The sequence below is a fragment of the Chiroxiphia lanceolata genome, chromosome 6 (assembly GCF_009829145.1).
Source record: "Chiroxiphia lanceolata isolate bChiLan1 chromosome 6, bChiLan1.pri, whole genome shotgun sequence".
Lineage (NCBI taxonomy): Eukaryota > Metazoa > Chordata > Aves > Passeriformes > Pipridae > Chiroxiphia > Chiroxiphia lanceolata.
In genome coordinates, this window is record NC_045642.1 from 55,475,473 (window position 1) to 55,495,238 (window position 19,766).

Here is a 19,766-nt window from a genome sequence, read left to right on the forward strand (position 1 = left end):
CATGGTGGGGATTTTTCTGACACAGCAGGTGACTCTCAAATAAACAAGCATTAATTTATGCTGCAGCTACTAAGTAATCCATCTGTTACTAACTAAAAATTAAGCATTAATCAAACATTAGTCAAGCCTTATTGGGCATATGATACTATGGGTCTTATGCTGAGCTGTTGGCTGCAATTGCTGCTATCTTTAGTTCTTGGTTCTTTATTTCTTGCAACAAAGAAAAACAAACAGGTATTACAAAATATCTGCTACTTGGAATCAAGCAGTTCTGGGGTATATCTGGGTGCTAGCCAAACAAGATGTGTTTTACTAACTGGCCTTCACAGTCCAGAAGTGAGGAGGAGACAGAGTAGACTGAAGGCTCTAACTTTTGGGAGGCAGACTTTGGCCTCCTCAGTGGTTTAAATGTCAAGATATCTTGGGAGGCTGTTGTGAAGTGCAAAGGAGCCCAGGAGAGCTGACTGATCATTAGGGACAAACTAAAAGCAGAATAATGGTCCAACCTGAAATGCAAGGCAGGAAGATCTCAACAGGCTGGAGGAATGGCTGACAGGAACATTGTAAAATCCAGCAAAGCCAAGTGCACAATCCTGCACCTGAGACATGATAGCTGCATAAATCAGTTCAGGCTGGAGACTGAAAAGTTAAGTAGCAGCTCTGCAAAATGGGCTTGGTGGTTCTATGAGCAAGTCAAATAAATATGGGGCAGTAAATGGGACTTGCAGCAATGAAAGTGAACAGGCTGGGCTGCACTAGCAGGACAATTACAGCCAGTAGATACAGGGGAATGATTACTTCTCTCCACCTGGAACTTGTGAGGCAACACCTGGAATTCTGTGCCGCGTTTTGGGCCACCCAGTCTACGAGAGAGATTAACAACTTGGAGGGAGTACATAAACTTTATTTCTGTTGGAGTCGTAGGAATTGGAAGCAGAAGAAATTGCTTGGACCATCCCATAATATCTATTTTTACCTTGAAATTGAGTTAAATTTTATTTAGAAGTTGCAGTACAGGGTACAAATTAAGTTCATATGACCTGGAGCCAAAAATCTCTACCATTTCCCTACACGAGGCATGTTCTCACTTTGACTTACTGACTAACTCAGGCACTTAAGTGACATGTTTAGCCTCGAGGTACTTGTGTGGCAGGTAGTTCTCAGCTCATGCAGACTGTGCTTCTCAGCAGTTGCTGTCCTCAGTAACCAGTTAATTGTGTTTTAGCCAGTTACTTTGCTAATTTTGCTTTATAGTTGGCCAGTAATAACAAATCTCATGACCTCAAGACTTACCAGAGTTCCTTGAAAACAACTTCAGCCTCCTTATATTTGATCTCATACCTGATCCTCAAAAGAAACTACCATATACTTTCCAAACACAACTCTTAGAAGTAAAACCGGTAGCTGAACTTGACACCAATACAGGGCTTAAATATAATTTGTTTTATATCAGACCTTAATCTGCCTCCCTTCCCACAAATAACCTCTTCAAGTTCTAGTCTATAAGGTACACATTTCTAGCTTTTTCTTTAAAATACCTATGACATCACCTTTTTCATTCCATCTCCCCACTTCCTTTACCTGCAAAATTGCTTTCTAATCCAGAGGTTTCTGCTGTTCTTACCTAGACACTAAACCCTAAATTTGTGTTTAGTTTTGAAGTTTAATGTTTCTGTTTTGAAGCGCCTGAGTTAAAGGTTGCCTTGTATGCCTCAAAGCTTGGGAAGACTGTCACAGGGAGACAGAGGAAGATTTGAGAAATGGGTAGCACATAATTGGTAACAAACAGGTGACATATAAACTGGAGCTCAGTTACACCTACAGTCTGGAACAGGATGGAGATGAGTCTTCTGCACCCTAAGCTGGTGATTCACCACTCTCTCCGTTGTGATATTTATTACAAATAAACACCTTTATCACCAGTTCAGCTTCATGGGTACTAAGGACTGGAGGAACTGCTGGTAAGACTGGAAGATATCACTTTTTCCTACAGCCATATAAATTTCAGCATTACTCCATCTATTTTGATGACACTACTACAGTGTTACCATCACCAGGGCTATGGAGCACTAAAATGAAGTAGATGTGTACATTTGTCCCTGTTTCCTAAACTTATTCCCTTTATGCTCTTCTCTGCATCAGCAGAGACTCTAAAGTAACCCTGCTGCGTGGAAAAAGTCCATTTCAGGATCATGGTATTCAGCTCCTGGTGATAACCAGCTTTTTGCAGATAAGGCAAATGACAGCAGAGGTGATCGTCAGGATTTAACAGAAAAATACTCAGAGCTTCTGAGGTTGGTGTAGTAAGCCTCCCCCTCCTCTTTTACTTCTTTTTCTAGAGGTCCCAGCTACAGAGGTAGAGATGGTATTGCCTGTGCACAACTGCTCATCTCTGCTGACCTTTAGCTTGTTTTACCCTGAGCACTTTTGGCAAGACTGTTGAGAAACAGAAGTTATCTTTCACAATGGCAGATTGGATCTGGCTATACCAAGAACTATTGTGTGGTCACAGGTTTCCAAAAAATACAAGCCCTTGAATGTCCTCCAAGGGACAGAAGAGCTCAAAGAAAGGAGCTTGTGGGCTGAGCAACCTGATCTGGTGGTCATCTCTGCCCATGGCAGGGGGTTTGGAACTAGATTATCTTTAAGATCCCTTCCAACTCAAAGCATTCTATCATCCTCTGATAATATTGCCAAACTACAGGAGAGGACTACATATGGATGCTTGATTAAGTAAGAGATCAATCTCAATAACTTGTGGTTTTACAGGCTCAACAAAAACCCATCTCTTGTCTTTGCACATTGAGACCTTTCCTGCACAACCCCTATGTTTTGTGTTACAGGTGTTAGCAGGCACTACGGTACGTGGCTGTCCACATTTTAGCCCAGGGCTGGATGCGCAGCCTGAAGGTGGAAACTCAGTCCTCTCTTGCGAGAAAATCAGGGTTGAAAGCCGAGGGAGCAGATTAGGAAGCCTGAAACGGAGAGCAGCGGTGCTGTCCGTGCCACGTTGCCTGCTCCGGCAGGCACGAGTCACCTCTGAGGCCCGGTAAACAGGGGAAGTTCCCACCTTCCTCCCCAGGGTGGAGGAAAGGGGACGACGCAAGTGGTCTCGCCGGGCTGACCCCGAGCCGTGCGTCCCCGCCTTGTTCTCCCCGAGCCCAGAGAGCGCCGCCTCTCTTCGCTTCTCCTTCAAGCATGAAGGGCTCTGACGTTCCCCCGGGGCTGGCGCTGCCCCGCGGCGCAAAGTACAGGGGGTGGTGCCGGGACTGCCCCGGCCCGGCCCGGCCCGGCCCGGCCCCTCTCCCCCGGCGGCACCGCACGGCCGCCCCGAGCCCCCGGAGCTCCGGCGGGCGGGCACGGCCGCTCTCCCCGCCCCTGGGAAGGGGCGGCCCCGCCGTCCGCCCGCCCGCCCGCCCTATAACTCCCCGTTGTCCGGGTGGCTGGGAGGTAGCGGTTCCTGCGGCGAGGGATGGAGGTGGCACCGGCGGGACGGCCACGCTCCCTCAGCAGAGCCCTGGCCGGGGAGCGCCCCGCGGGATGCGGGTGCCCCCCGGCCCCCTCCGCCAAGGCCGAGGCGCGGGTGCTGGTCATCAACACGGGCGGCACCATCGGCATGGTGCAGGACGCCAAGGGTGAGGGGCCGGGCGGCGGGGGGGGGAGCGGGGCTGGGCTGGGCTGTGACCGTGGGGACACCCGGCGCGGTGCAGCATCCCGGGGTTCTTTTCGCTGTGCCAGAAGGGTGCGAGCCTTCCTCTAATCCCCTACTCCCCTCGTCTGGTTAATGCCGCAGCTCAGTTGATGGGCATCCTTGTAACCTCACAGCTAAGCTGGAGCAGGTTTTGGCAGGGGACAGCGCGTTTCCTGCAGCGTGAGTCCTTTCTGCCCTCCTTCGCGCACTGAAAATGAAACCAACCTGATCGTACTAGTCATGCAGTCTGTTTTTAGGCTTAAATGAGCCGCTGTCCCCGGCCACCCAGAGAGCATGTGCCTGGCATTCCTGCTGGGAAGAGCGTGGGCCGCTGGAGCTGGTGCCCGTGACAGGGATTTTCCGGTGGTGACCTGGCAGCTGATGCGAGCGTGGCAGCGAACATGCTGCCAAGTGTCAGGATGAGCGGGATCAGATGCAGCGTCAGTGTTCACCTGCCTTGGGGCAGGTTTCTGCTGCTCTCCCACCAGCAGTTTGCTTCTTTCAGGAAATCATTGAAGAGTTTTGCCTTACCTTACCAAGGGGGGGGGAGACTTACCTTGATGAGAAGGCTAGATATGCCAAACCCCCTCCCACCAGCTGAAACATGTTTAAATCCAAAACTGAACTCTGAGATATATCAGTATACTGACTCCGTTTTATCTGAAGGCTTCTTAGTTACTTACCTGTATATGCCATGTGTTTTCAGGTGCCCCTAAATGTCAGCAAATACATGCCCAAAATTCACTTGATACCTGCCCAGGCCCCCAATCCAGAAGCTGGTTGGAGTGGTACCTAAGCACCACTAGACCCTCACTCAGTAGGCACAGGTCCTAAGGGATGACAGAAGCATCAAATAACAAATGTGTCCAGGAAAAAGAACGGATTTCAGTCAAGTCTGACTTGCTGTAGGGCTGTGCATTTGCCAGCATTGATTTAAAGGAAAACAGTGTAATGTAAGGAGTGGGAGTGAGAGGGAATCAGTCCAATTTTGATGAATATCTATTTAGTTTCTTCCCTCCTTCACTTGGAAAGCAGTGGAGCATCCCAGGCCTTCCAGAGCCTGTGTCTATCTGGATTCAGAAGTGTAGGTACTTGTGATCCCTAGTACAGAGTTGCCTGAAATACGGTCTCTGCTACTCATCTATAGAATGAGTACACTTGGCACTTCATCTTGGAGCTTCCTAGACTTGATTTTTTTTTCCTAACACATCCTTTCTTCTCAGAAGATGGTGATTGGCTGCTTCGTATTACTGTAGGGAAGATGCTTTAAAGTGTTTTTCTGCCTTTTTTTTCTATAGGTGTCATCTTTGTGTTTAATCTATCAAAGTGGTAAAAAAAAAAGTCCATATTTCAAATTATATGGTGACTTTTCTTTCTCAGCTTGCATTGTGTATACTAAAATAATTTCCTGCTTTTATTGCCTCATCTTCCCAAATGACTCTTTAAGCAAACAAATTATAATCACGTGTCTCATTCTTTTATAAATGAACTTTATAACTTCCTCTCATCTTGCATGCCTTTTTTTTTTTACTTTTGCTTAACAAGTGTCAATCATTAAAGCATGTGCAAACAGTCTAACAGTTATAATTCAATGATGCTGACTTGCTGTATCCTGGTGAGGGTTTCGACCTGCTTTTCATACACAGATCTAGCTGCAGAGCAGCCACAGTACCTCTTTCAGAATATTTGGCAGTCTTTAGTGTTCAGAGGCTGGGGAAAGGGCATGGGAAAGGCAGCATGCTTTAAGGGAAAAAAAAATACTATAGATGCTCATTTCTTTTATTAACCTGTGGATGGAAAATGCCAGTTTACAATCCTACCTAGGGCTACAAGTGTTTTATTGCAAGCAGTGTGAACAGAATTAGCTTCCTTGAACTGCACAAAGCCTTTCATAGCAGCAACTGCTATGAGTCAAGGGATCCAGCTAGGTTTCTACCTAACTAATGTTTGTCTAGGTTTACAAGGTTTTCCATGGCCTTTCCACTTGCTGAGAGAAGATGGATTACTCTTTAAAATCAGACAGGTTTGATAGGCCTAATGTGTTTTGCAAGGAATATGTTTCTGTACAGAACTGCCCCCATATGCAAGACCGATAGAATCACATTCCTTGGACTCATTGTACATGTGTGGAGCAGTCATTTATCAACATGATATCTGATTGTAAACCTCCTGCAGAGTTTCTGCAGTTGACCTGTACCCATCTGGCAAATCCAGCATGTCTTGAACCAGTTGGACTTTCTGCACAGTTACAGGTTACCTGCTCAGGAGTAATTTTCAGAGGATGAATAGTTAGTTTGAGTTGGATGACAACCAGACTTAGGAGCAGACAGTCTCAGTATTCATGATTTTGCTGTCAAGCCACTTCATCATCATCATCATCATCATGGCCAGGCTTCGCTAACGAAGATTTGGGAAGGGCTCCACCCACGTTTGTTGCAAGCACGTTGGTGGCTAAAAAGGCCAATAAGAGAGAGGCATGTCCGGTTCCATCAAGCTACTTCAGTGCATTTTTAAAATGTCTTCCTCCTACTTATTTCCTCCTACAGCAGTTTCTTTTGGCTTATCAGGAGTGCATTTCAAAAAGACAATCTTCCTGCACTCCATAGTGAGGTTATTGTGATACTGATCTTTCCATCAAGTTTGTGCTCATGCTTCTGGCTGGTGCCTTCAGGACAATCTTTTCCTTGGGTGTGTGGATTGGATCTCTTTCCTGGCTTTTACCTGAAATACTAACGAAAAAAGCACCCAACAAATCCAAGTAGAACTAAGCTAAATACCCTTAGAAAGATTACTTATCTTGAAATAGAGTCTGCCTAGGTAACTTAGTTATTTTTCTGTCTCTTCTAGACATACTAGATTGCCAAAGGACTGGCTTCTGTAGTCCAAACCTTTTTGTGTTAGAAGTCTGTGTACCTCATTTCTGAAAGCTCCAAAGACTACACCTGCCAAAATGAATATTTTGGACAATGCTTTCTGCTTCTCTGCCTTTGCAAGATGTAGTTTTTAATTTTGGGATGTGGCACCATAGATGTATATGCCATTTTTATTGATCTTACATAGGTCAAAACTGGCTTAGCAATGTCCTTTGCATTCCTCAGTGTGGTGAGTTTGTTAGGATTGGGGGATAACTTCAGCATGCTGATGTACAGGATGGTCCTTCTCCCCAAGCACCTGTGGCTTCTTGGGTGCAGAGTCCCACTGCATCAGAGTTTTTCAGCTCCCTGTTCTCTGCAGCAGCACAGGTTGTAGGATGTCTCGTTTGGCAGGTAGCTATAACTGTGTTATCTATAGCACCAGGGTGAAAAGCAGAGGCCTCAACTGTCGGTGGGACAGAACCATGATTGTTCTCCTTGGCCACAGGTGCTTGTTTGCTGTTCTGCCTCTGTCTGCCCGCTTTGTGATGCCCAGGCTGGCCAGCTAAAGAGGGAAAGGACAGAAGCTGATGAGAGCTCTTTGGACAAGTCACACAGCCTGCCTCTTCTCTGCAGGGGTGAAGTTGCTTTAAATACTTGGTTAACAAGCTTGGCTCACAAAAGTTGTTTTCCATGCATAATAAAGTAGAAGTGTTCTTAAAACAGTTGCACTTGAGTTCCCCCATGTTTGCTTCTCTGCTGTAAAGCAGAGAGCACTGCTAGATGTGGATGCATGTAGGGGACTGCAGAGGATGTAAGTGGGTCATCTTGGATACGTCTGCAGAACATCTTAAAAAAAAAAGTTTACATTCAGTGCAAGCAATTAGAGAAAAATCCTGACAGATCAGTGATTAAGAGATGAGAAACTACCATTTATAGAGAAGGGATTAAAGAAAAGTAATGTGCATCAGCTCTCCAGTTCCTGTGGCAAATATAAAAAATAAACAGTCTAATCCATTGTCAGTATTCAGAGAAAGATAACACTGGACAAGCAGAAGAATAATCAGAAAACACCCAGGAAACACTTGAAACTGGGCTGCATTTCCGAGCCAAAATGACTCTGTGCCCAAGTGCAGCAGAAGTGGCCATTTGTGACTAAGCTAGGAACATCTTTAATAGGAAAAGCAGGGATTATAGCTGAATGAATGAAACACCCAAAGCTTGAAAGCGCGTTAAGTATATTTTGTAAAACAAAGAATTCTGGCAGGAATCCAAACAGATCCACTCAAATGCTGTTGCTGTCCTGTGAGGAAGTTGGCTATGAAGAAGCCTGCTACTTCATTTAAGGCAAGCCAGGGGGGAGATTAGGGAGTTCTTAAAAGATTTTTCCATCAGCTTGGAAGGTAAATGGGAAAAGATAAAAATACTATTGAAAATAGTCTCTGTGTTTTGGTGTACTTAAAATAAACTTTGCTGTTTGAAGGTGAGGCAAAGAAATACAGATGCTAACTTGGATGAGAGGAAGGAGGAGGGAATTGCCTGGCTTCAAATTAGAAATAAGTAGAACTACCAGAAGTAGCATAATGAGGTTTGACAGTTTGCTCCCCATCTGAACAGGTACTATGAAACACATTCACTGAGATTAAACTGAACTTGACAGTAACATCAGTAGAATCTTGAAGTCCAGAAGGACGTACCTATGATAAAAGTTCCTTGAATGAAAAACATCCCAAAAAATCACACTGCAGAAAAACAGGGTGTCTTCTGATTCTGGATGCCAGGACTGTCACTGTTATTCCTGAAACAGGGTATTGGGGGGATGCAGGTTAGATTCACAAGTGGACTCAGTTAGTTCTATGATGCTGAGGACTATAAAATCAAAAAATCAGATGCCTTTCTGGCTAATATAGAATGGTGTACAGATACCCTTTGAAATACCTGGTTGCAGCCAGGACACCTGCAGAGTCCACCAAGCACTAACTGTATTCTTAGGCTAGTTTAAGTCACAGCTGTTTCAGGGCCCCTGCCACAGAGGGGCAGATCCCAGTCACAGGAGGGGAGAGGGTGAGCAGAGCTTGAGATGCATCCACGCTTTCAACTTTTTCTATTCAGCAGTTTATGCACCTTCTCTACGTCTTGTCAGTTCAGATGTTCAGTCCTAAACCTGCTAATGGAAAGTATCTAGTATGTATCACAACTTGATAGTACAAAACAATGCTCAGTGCTTTGTAAGTCTTTTGCCACTAAGAAGTAATAGTAATAGCAATCATAGCTATGGCATATGTAAAAGAGAATAGTAGCTTTCTGCTACAGTTGCAAAAATTGGCTTCCTGTCCCTGTTGCTGATCAGTATTAGCAGACAAGCAGCAATTAAAAATAGGGAAAGCATAAATATTTGATATGGAGGAGATTTGAAACGTTATTTTTCTTAAATAAAGGATTTATTTCAAGTCAAGAGAAGGATAACTGCATGGATATTTATTAGTTATGTCCAATTTTCATGTTTTTAAACTGGCAGTAGACTATTAAAATTTAATTTGGAAGGATGGGCAAACTGCTGTGAAACTTCTTCCCTCCTTACTGTGCCATTTGCTTCCTTTCATCCCTGCTCCTTTATTTACTTCTCTTATTCTTTATTTTTAAGGACTTGCTCCTGAGGCCAATAAACTAGTAAACAGCTTGAAAAAAATGCCAATGCTGCATGATAAGGCATATGCCCAGGAAACAAAACTGAACAACTCCCATGAATTTCCAGAGAACACATTGGTGCTCCCGTAAGTATAATTTCCTTGGGGAGAGGGAGGGTTAAGAAGTATTGTGTTAATTTTCAGATAATTACACGTCCAGATATTTAACATGAAGAATCCAGGATGAGATCAGCAAAAATGCTTATATTGGCTTAAAAGGAAAAAGTCTACCATGTCTGACATGATAGAAAATATGTGTCTTGGTATATTTGCAATGAAGTGCCTTATAACTGCCTGAGAAGTAACTTTTAAGTTAGGCAACAATTAACCATTCTGGGCAGCTTAGTTCTGCATTTTTTCCCTTGTTTTTCATATTAATTTGCTGCTGTGCAAACATACAAATATTCTACAGAAACTAAGAAAACTACATATAGCTCCATGTGAATTATCTTCAGCATATGTCTGAAAAAGTAGCATGTAATTAATGCATCTGTGAATACGCCTCATGCTTTAATTCTGCAGGCCTTCTGTTTTTAAAAGCCCTAAAAGATGATTGTTTTTCCCAAATTTATGCAACATTATGATAATAAGCGATAGGCTTATAATTAATCTGCATTTCTTCTTAACTGTTGGACAATGATTAATAAGCTTATAGGTTTTATTTAGAGGGCAGTATGCTAATTTGAAATATTCCCCAGCTGTGATGAATGACTGTACCCCTGTAAACATGTTAGCTTTGCACAAAGGATGATTTTACACAGTCATTCAAAACTAAATGGGACTGTAGCTGGTTTGCTATAAGAGTAAAAATGAATATTCATTAATCTTTAAAGAGAAAACCAGGATATTCAAAGAAAATGTAAGGTTTAATAATTTCTTTCTACTTTGTATTGAGGTCTCTATGTAAAGCTTTTAAAAGTAACCACTTAAAAGGCAGATAGCAGGAAAAGTAGTAAAGGGAAAACTAGTGGACTCCTGGTACAGTAGTATTTATAGGAACATATAGTTTGTGTTATATACGATGCTTACACTAAGAAAAATGGGGCTCTCTGATGATTCTGTGCTTGAATAACTTTTAAATCCTTTAAGGGATTATAAACAAAACAAAACTGCACTAGTATACCAATTTGAGTCCTAAATATACTTCTCTTGGCACATCTTTTCCATGAAGAACAGAAAAGCTTAAAACAATCATTCACATCAAAAACCTGAGGTTTAAAAACCAATCTTGTCTTGTTTTTCTGGCACTGCTGAGTGCTGTTTCTGGAGGTTAGTCATGGCAATTTGCCATTTTGTCTTTTGTGTTAGCCAAGTGATATTTTAACTAGACAGTTGAGAAATATTGTGAGTTCCTGAGGGGAGAAAATAAGAGTATTTTGTGAACTTTGTATATCTGTGTGTCCCCAAATCTTTGTTCGCAAAGCCTAGCCATGATGATGATATCTGTGTGTAACGTCCATGTAAGAGGAATTATATGTTCTCTTTTTAGAGAGAAGCATCAAAAGTTGTAGGCAAGTCTGGTTTCTCTGTTGGTATGTTGTGTTTTATTTAGACTGCATTCTCAGGGGAGCTTTCTTTACAATCTGACTTCCAGTTTTACTCTTAGCATGTGTAAATGTAATATCCAGCAAGGCAATTTTTCAGGTGAAGTCTAACTTCTTAGGTACAGTATGTCAGTTTAGACACATTGTTTAAATGCTCTCTCTACTCTATGTAACAGTCTTACAGGCTACATAAGGGGAGTGGGTCTGCAGAATTTATTAGAAGCCTCAGATGACTGGAAAAAGGGAAATATTGTACCCATCTTTAAAAAGGGTAGAAAGGATGACCCTGGGAACTACTGACCTGTCAGCACCACCTCTGTGCCTGAGTGAGAGACTGGAGAGGGATGGATTCAACAGGTGGACTGTTCAGTGGACGAGGAATTGGTTGGATGGTTACATCCAGAGGGTAGTGGTCATGGTTCAGAGTCCCAGTGGACATCAGTGACAAGTGGTGTCCCTCAGGGGTCCATATGGGGATCGGTGTTATTTAATATCTTCTTTAATGTCACAGATGAAGCAATTGAGTGCACCCCCCACAAATTCGCAGGTGACATCAAGCTGGGTGGTGCTGTTGGCACACCTGAAGGATGGGATGCCATCCAGAGGGACCTGGACAGGCTTAAGAACAGGGCCCGTGGGAAGCTCATGAGGTTTAACAAGACCAAGTGCAAGGTGGTGCCCCTGGGTCAGGGCAACGCCCAGTGTCAACGCAGGCTGGGGGATGAACAGATTGAGAGCAGCCCTGCTGAGAAGGACTTGTGGGTATTGGTGGATGAGAGGCTGGACATGAGCCAGGAAACCAATTGTATCCTTGGCTGAATGAAAAGCAGTGTGGGCAGCAGGGCCAGGGAGAGGATTCTGCCCCCCTACTCTGCTCTGGCCCCACCCGGAGCACTGCATCCAGCTCTGGGGTTCCCAGCACTGGGAGGACATTGAGCTGTTGGAGCAAGCCCAGAGGAGGGACACTAAGATGATGAGAGGGATGGAGCAGCTCTGCTATGAGGAAAGGATGAAAGAATTGGGTTCGTTCAGCTTGGAGAAGAGAATGCTTTGGGTGGTGTAATTCTGGCCTTCCAGTACCTGAAGGGAGCTTGCAAGAAAGATGGAGAGGGACTTTTTACAAGAATATGGAGCATGTTGGCTGCAACATTTGGAAACAGAAACATATTTCAGCTCATCTAAGAATGGGTGAAAATGGTGGATATTCTTTCATCTTCTAAGCTTCAGAAAGGTAGCAGAAAATATTAGTACTAGGGTTCTTTTGTTACTCCAAATCTAAACCGCCAAATTGAATTTATATGTAGTTGACTTTATTCTGAGAGGTTAGAAAGTTAATGTGGAGAAATCAGCATTTTTTTGTGGGGTATAACACATGCTCTACGTGCAGTCCATTTGGATGCCAAATCAAAGGTCTTTGAAGAGTTAGATTTCTTGATACAGGCAGGTGGAGGAAGGGAGAGCTGTGGTCCTTGAAGGCAGGAGAGCAGACAGCATGCTTAGAGCTAAGACAATCCACTGTGATTCCATAGGCACCACTGCTTTTGATAAGTCTCCTCCAAATTTGAGATTGCATACTTTTGTAAGATATTTGAGTATCTAAACACTTTTTAATCCCTGATCTCTGTCTGCTGGGCTACACACTGCATGATGTTTGAAATTGTCACATTCCTCAGCCCCACAGGTACTTTATCCCGTTGCCTGACTGGTTTTGGTTTGGTTTGGAATTTTTTTCCCTTGCGTAGTTGCTGAGTTGCTGTTTTTATTATACTCGGAGCAGTCATTTCCTGGCTGTCAAGGTTGCACTTGTTCAATGGCCAGTAATTGATCGCCAGTGAGTTGTTTATGGTCCTGAGGTCTCTGTTTTCAGCCTATGCCAGTATTTTAAGATCTTTGATATTATCACATCCTTAAACTCCATGTAAGAAGGCATAGCTGGCACCATAGAGCAGAGTTCCTTAACAAGGTCACAACAGGTCTAATAGTCTGGGACTGGGCTTTTACAAAGTTAGCCTATTACTAGCAAAGGCAACAGTTCATCTGAAGAACCAAGAGAGTTTTATTCTGAAATCTGAGGTCAGAAAAAATTAATGGATCTTCTAAAAGCTACAAAAATGAATCTTAGTCATATGACGCTTAAGATACCCTTTGTGTCAGGAAAGAGTATCTGTTTATAGGGTATCTATTTATATTTATCAAAGGATGAGAAATTTGTTGCAACTCTTCTCTTGCGTCCCCCCTATGAACATCAGGAGCTTTATAGATTCCTCTCAATAACTTATGAAGCATTTTTAAACCTTAAGGCTTCGTATTAACTTCTGTTACAAGTCAGTAACAAACTTAAACAGTGTAAGTCTGGGTTCTTCTTTTCTGACTTTAGTTTTGGCAACTCCTCCCTGCCTTCTAAATTTTATTTATTATTAAATTAAATTTAAGTGTTTGTGCTTTAAACCACATCAAGCCATGAACTTCTAAACTTGGAATTTAATTTCCAAATTTAAGACCTTTTTTTTCACCTAGATTTGGAAGATGGGGAGGAAAAGGGTAAAATCTGATGATTCAAAGAAAAAATCAGAAGTGATGAGATGATATTCTAAGAATTTTTTTTTCCAATTCTCTTTCTTCACAGTGTCTCCAAGCAAAACAAAAGAATCTTTTACACAATCCTCGAGCTATCACCACTACTTGATTCTTCCAACATGACACCAGACGACTGGGCCAAAATTGCAAAGAAACTTGAGGTATGGTGTGGGATAAGAATTCATTTGTCACTTAAAGTCAGCAGTATATCCAGTATGCTGAGCAAGATAATTCAGTAGTCTGACATGTATATATGTTTCTTTAAATGTAAATGTTAAGTACCTTACTTAGTTACTTGCAAAGTAAGAAGTACTATGCTTGCAAGGTTTGCTGAATTATTTTTTTTTTTTTAAATTTTGCAAATTCCTTAAAGTTATATAGTTCTTCCAATGATAAGCCATGCCATAATTCCACACAATAAAATAAGAGAAAAATTGCAGCCATAATTGAATAAGGCATGTAATATGTAGGTCGATGTGTTTTAAAATGTTGACTCGAATTAACTGTCTAAAAATGTAGAATGAAAGCCTTAAGTGTAGGTAACTTAATTGAGGGTTTCTTAGTTACACATCATTTGAATGTTCAAATAGCTTAATAGTTGGCTATTAACATAGAAAATAAATTTGTATCTTCATGCCTTTCTTACACTGGACACATATGTACTTGAGTAGCTTTGACTTTGCAACCAGTAGAAAAAATGTTAGGTTTTTCCACAGTGAGACATGTTTCTGCATATATGGTTAAATTCATGACAGCCTTCTCTGGATTAAAAAAATCAGCATTTCTCTGCTCCTGTCCCCGTGTCTGAATTTAGCTGTGTGCTTTTAAGAAAGCAGAAATGCAAAACACTTCAAATGCTTCACACCAGGAATTCATAAATAGCTGTTAGAAATAACTAACTATGGGACTAGGAAGATACTGCTCTTCCCCTCCTGCTCTCTCTGCGATAGTGGGGCTTTATAGTGTAAATTCCCTTCTTTGACCACACAGTAGCAATGAACGTGAACAGTTTAATAATGCAGGGAATGATGCTGAAGATCCAGGTAACAGTCTTTCACCTTTAGGCTCTCTAATCCTGAAACGACCAAACTAGGGAGGTTGCTTCTCCTATCAAATGCATCCTGCCAGGGCAAAGAAGAGGTGTAGCTGGTGTGTAAGTGGAAAGTCTCCAGGATGGAGCAGGGGTGCAGCTGGGAAAAGCCCAGGGCCAAGAGAAGGAGACAATCCCATGCTGAACAGGGGAGAATTTGCCTTTCTTCCTTACTGGCATATTAGTTTTTATTAAAAAAAATAAAAAAGTGTTTATTTCTTGTACACAGATCGCAGCTTCTCTTTTATGTAGAAATGTCCAGTTCATGTAGTCCACCTTAAAAGTGCTCAGAGGCAAAAAAAAAAAAAAAAAAAAAAAGAAACTTCAACTCTCCAGCTTGTGCATAGACACTGCCACTTTGTGTTCATCTTGGACATGTGCTTGACACAGTTGTAACATGCTGATGACTTTCCACACTGAAATATTCAAAGACATTTCTGTGGGATGTCTCCTTCATTGCCAGTCTGATCTTCTTCATAAGGCTGAGAACATTGGTGAGCATACTGATTTAGAAAGGACAAATGGCTATTCCTGTAATCTTGGTCCTTCTTGAAACCTACTAACCTTGTTACTGTGTTGGTGAATAACTGCACCATGCTTTTTGCATCAGGCTATAATTGAGTCTACTGAATGATCTTGCAACACTGGCAGTTGTTCTGTTGGCTCAGTTGTTAGAGATAAGCAGAAATCCCCTGAAATTTCCAGCAGGTAGCAACAGGTAGACATGAGTATCAGTGAAGGAATAGCAAAAGGACAAGTAGAAACTTACAGGGGAGTGTGGAGGTGACCTTATTATCAGGTTATGCCAAGGGCGTGTGCCTACTGAGACATAAGATGTGTAAATAAAAGAAAAACTTGTTTAATTCTATGGCAAACCTCCTTTTTTCCCTCCACACTGGCCCTGCATATATCTGCTTAAGAGTGCTATATAGTCCTTTCCATGTTACCAAATTACATCAGTCTCTCACTACAGCATTTATTATGTCCATCACTCTTAAATTAGAGGAACCAATTCCTTTTTCCTCGAAAAGCCAGCAGATGACTTTATTCTAATAGGGTGAGCTGTGTGATTCATGGGTTTGCATTAAAAAAACTCCTGTGTGGAATTGTATGTAGATTAAAACTATTATAAAAGTCGTTTTTACATCTGCACGTGCTTTATAGTCTAAAGGGACTTCTCAAAAACCAGCAAGTGAACGCACATTAATGAACAAGAAGCCTCTTCACTGCTTTCTGCTACGGAAAGGATGACTTTCCATCAGAAGAGGGCACTCTGACACTGGCAGTTTGCCTGTCTGCCACTCAGATTAAAGGGACTGTTTTTATCTGTATGTTATGATAGCCTTGGTTTGCCTAATCTGTTCCTGTAAATGGTGTAATCCCTAAAGTAAAAGCGGCAACAAGAAATCAGACTATACGACTAATTTGCATATGTTAACATTCCTGTTTAAAGCCATTGCTAAGCTTTTCCTAATTAGCAGTATTCTGGTTTAAAAATGCTGCATTAATATGTATACATGGAAGAATCTCTTTGACTGTTCCATAATTAGAATTACTGGCTCTAGTGCTTAGTGACCTATTAACCCTTAATTTTATTTAAACTGGAAACAGGATAACTTTAGGAGGAATTATGTGTGCAGGACCCTTCCAAGTATTGTACTGTTGCCTGCATCAGTGAAATTAATGTACTATGTACCTCACTTGCTGGTGCCAGTGCATTGCTCTAACAGTGTGAAAACTGTCTCTCCATCTCCAGGAGCACTATGAAAAGTATGATGGTTTTGTGATCCTTCATGGTACTGATACTATGGCATATACAGCTTCAGCCTTATCCTTCATGTGTGAGAACCTGGGTAAAACTGTTGTTCTGACAGGATCTCAGGTAATGGAATTAATTTGTAGTTGAAGCAGGAAGCCTCATTTTTGGTTTTTATATGCAAAACTTGGTTGTGTCCTGATTATCACTGTATAGCTTAGTAGTGCAGGGCAGGCCCCTGGCCAGGGTGAATGGTCACAGTGCTGATAGAAATCAGTGAGAACTGGCGGGTTCACCAGCTGAGGATCTGCCCCATAATTTTATCATTAATGACTTTACAACTCTGTACCAAGTCAGACCAGTAGTTCATTATGTCTGGGGCCAGATGCTTCAGAGAAAGATATAAGAGCCTGTCATTGGCCATTGTGTATTAATCGGTTTATATGAGAAGCATCTCTCCAGCCTCAGGTGGCCGCTGGTTGTTAGCTGGTTTTTTTTCCTTTTAAAGCCCTGAAGCTTATTGCTTTTACTTCATCAGTTGTTATCCTGACTTATGTTGCTCCTTGTTGCATTTTTATAATTTTTTTTTAAATAAACTCTATGCAGTAGATGCATTTTTGATCATTTCTATTCCAAAAGCATCTAATATGGTCTGTTTCCTTCCCTTTGAAGACTACATTTATTAATTTTCATTCTCTTAGCTGGAGATCAGCCCTTTGCATATTGTCTGAGGAGGAGGGGTTGTCTTACTAGAATAGCTTGCTTGAGTGTAAAATACAGCTCTAATCACAAAGGAGAGATGAAACATCGCACTGTAAAATTCCCCTCCCCAGTCTCATAACTTCCCTTTCACATGTGGTCTATTTGAAGTCAAAATACAAAAGTCTAGGAAGGAGTAGGCTCCCACTTACTTTCTTGACGTGGGGCAGTCTGGTCGTGATACATCACAGTCAAGGTTTTGCTTTCTTTTTGGCTGTATTTCTTGGAGATCTGCCTGACATATGATCTAGCAAGGGAGCATGTGATTTATTTTTTTTATTGCTGAAAGGAGCTCTGACTCTCTCTTAATAAAGAGGCAATCTGAAAAGGCATGGAAGTCATCACTCAGCAGACCAAATTTCTGTTTTTAATCTTGCCGTCTTCTGTCAGTAATAACCTGCTGGCTCAGTTTTTCTATACTGTGAGGAAAGATGGTGCAGGAGAGCTGTTGCGGAGCCCATAGTGACAGATCTGCATGATCTGGGGCTGTTGCTTTTTCTCTGTATCATCACTTCTCCCATGTTCAGTCACTTTAACTATGACTTCTTTCTAGTTTTTATATTTTTCCTGAACCAGTCTTAATATGCTTAATCACACCAGAGTCATCTCTATATCAGTTTTTAAGCACTTAAATTATAAAAGTCTGTTAAGCACAGGGAGAAATCTTGCCATCTGTTGCAGTCTAAAATAGTTTGGATGAAGAAAACTTTTTTTGTAATACATCATTGTTACATAAATTATTCATATATTTGCATTGCATAAGTTGGACTCATTTTTTCTGCTGTGTAGGCTTTACATAAGGGCCAGGGTGTAATTTCAGTCTCTGCTCTTCAGGTGCCCATATACGAGTTACAGAATGACGGCCGAGACAACCTTCTGGGGGCATTGCTGATGGCTGGGCAGTTCGTGATTCCTGAGGTTTGTTTGCCTGTGAAGACCATCTCAGCAGCTTAATTTCTCCCTCTAGCCAGGACACATACTTATATACACAAAATATCCAGTAGGCAGTAAGGAATTGCACTTAAACAGGAAGATGAATGTATTCCACTGAGGTAACAGTCCTTGCATGGCAAAGCAGCTGCTGTTTTTGCATTGGTCATATCCCATTTGCTCATATACAATCTGTAAAGACTATGAAGTCTGAAATTATACATTGCAAGAGACTTGAAATTGGAAGTTCTCTTGCACGTACATGGGGTCTGAAACACTTCTAAGTCAGTTTTTTAACTGAATGTTACTTTGAAATTCTGTAGTTGCTCTAGTACTGGTATGAGTGTCTTTTAGCTCTAGTTCCTGAAGACTGAAGTGTCAAGAGCAACACTTCTAGTGGACATGGAAGTAATTCCATAGTATCAGCACCCTGCCTTTAAAGATGTTTGTGCTGTGCAGCCCAAAAATCAGAGAGAAAAAGGGTCAGGTTTCACCTCATTTCACATCTGCCATGCTCCCAAAGCCAGTTCTTGTAAGACAACAACAGTAGCTGACTGGCCCAGATCTCAAGAACTGATAACAGCTTTGAGGTATCTCTTTTCCTTCAAGTTCCAATTGACAAACTTTAGGAGGTTTGAGAGGGAACGTAATTATTTATGTGTGGTAGCTCTTTTGAAAATTATCCTCATTTTCACTAGGCCTTTTGTTATGTTTTGGACTCTGAATTTGTATATAACTCATGAATGTATAAAAAGTCCACTGTTTCTTTCCTCTATCTCTGAAGTGGACTCAGGCAAATTTTCTGTCTCCTAGACTATGTCTCATGAGAGGATTATGAAACTAGTTAGCTCTTAACTTGTTTTGTTCTTACATTCTTAAACCAATGTGTGACAGATGTGCCAACTCTTTTTGAAAGGGTTAGACTTGTAAACATCTACTAGCCTCTGAGTTGCTTTAAACATTTAGAAAACACTTTATAAAGGACAGACTACAGTATTTATCTACAGCATCTTTTAATTACTGGCTTATTCATAGACCTGTTTCTTTACTTGTCTTGCAGGTGTGCCTGTATTTTTATAATAAACTGTACAGGGGAAATAGGGTGACTAAGGTGGATGCTGGGAGTTTCAATGCCTTTTCCTCACCTAACCTGCCTCCACTTGCAAATGCTGAGGTTGATATTACAAGTAAGCAACATCATCTCTTAAGCTGTGTAATTTATGCCACATGCAATAGAACTGAAAAGAATCTGTGCCTGTGTAGTTGAAATGTCGTTTTTAATCTCAAAAATATCTTTGAAAGCTCTGTAGCTTGACTCCATCTGCTCTGAACCTGTTTAAATATTAGTACGACTGAGATTTTGTGACTCAACTGCATTTATGTATTGAGTATAGATGTGACCTAGACTGACTTTGACTGAAGATCCAGACTAACCAGAGGGAACGTTGCCCCTGTGTCATGAAAATGCTTGGTCTAAAGATAAAAATGAGGGAGTGAGGACTGAAAGAACAAAGAGTTTAATCTCATTAGTGACCATGCTGGGCTCTGAAATCAAGCAAAGAAGTCATTGCAGAGTACTTGCAGCTTCAGCAGATTCTGTTTGATGCATGTCAATGTGTAAGATGTTTTACTGGATATTTGGGACCTGTCTGAACTGCAAGTACACTGAAAACAGCAGACCTAAAATATGCATTGTATGAAGTTTTTTTCCCCCCAAACTTTCTCAGGCTCCCTGTGTGTCAGTTTCTTAAGGAAGGGAAAAACTATCTGAAGGTTTCAGTACCCATTTGCAAAATCATTAATACATTGATGTCTGCTGTTGGATAAATGGCACCCTATGTTTGGAGAGGGGAGAAGAGAGACATATTTGGAATCTAGCC

General features: G+C 41.8%; 1 protein-coding gene across 2 annotated transcripts in view; it reads left to right on the top strand.

Moving 5' to 3' along the window:
* Positions 1-3,431: 3,431 nt before the first annotated feature.
* Positions 3,432-19,766, top strand: part of ASPG (asparaginase) — a 47,226-nt gene continuing 30,891 nt past the window's right edge. The window contains exons 1-6 of one of the 2 annotated variants that reach the window (XM_032691261.1): positions 3,432-3,635; positions 9,188-9,317; positions 13,401-13,512; positions 16,198-16,323; positions 17,791-17,874; positions 18,947-19,073. In XM_032691261.1, coding sequence (XP_032547152.1) covers positions 3,473-3,635; positions 9,188-9,317; positions 13,401-13,512; positions 16,198-16,323; positions 17,791-17,874; positions 18,947-19,073 — 742 coding nt within the window. In that variant the 5' untranslated portion in view covers positions 3,432-3,472. The remainder of the gene's footprint in view (positions 3,636-9,187; positions 9,318-13,400; positions 13,513-16,197; positions 16,324-17,790; positions 17,875-18,946; positions 19,074-19,766) is intronic. The other variant, XM_032691262.1, reaches the window with a different exon arrangement.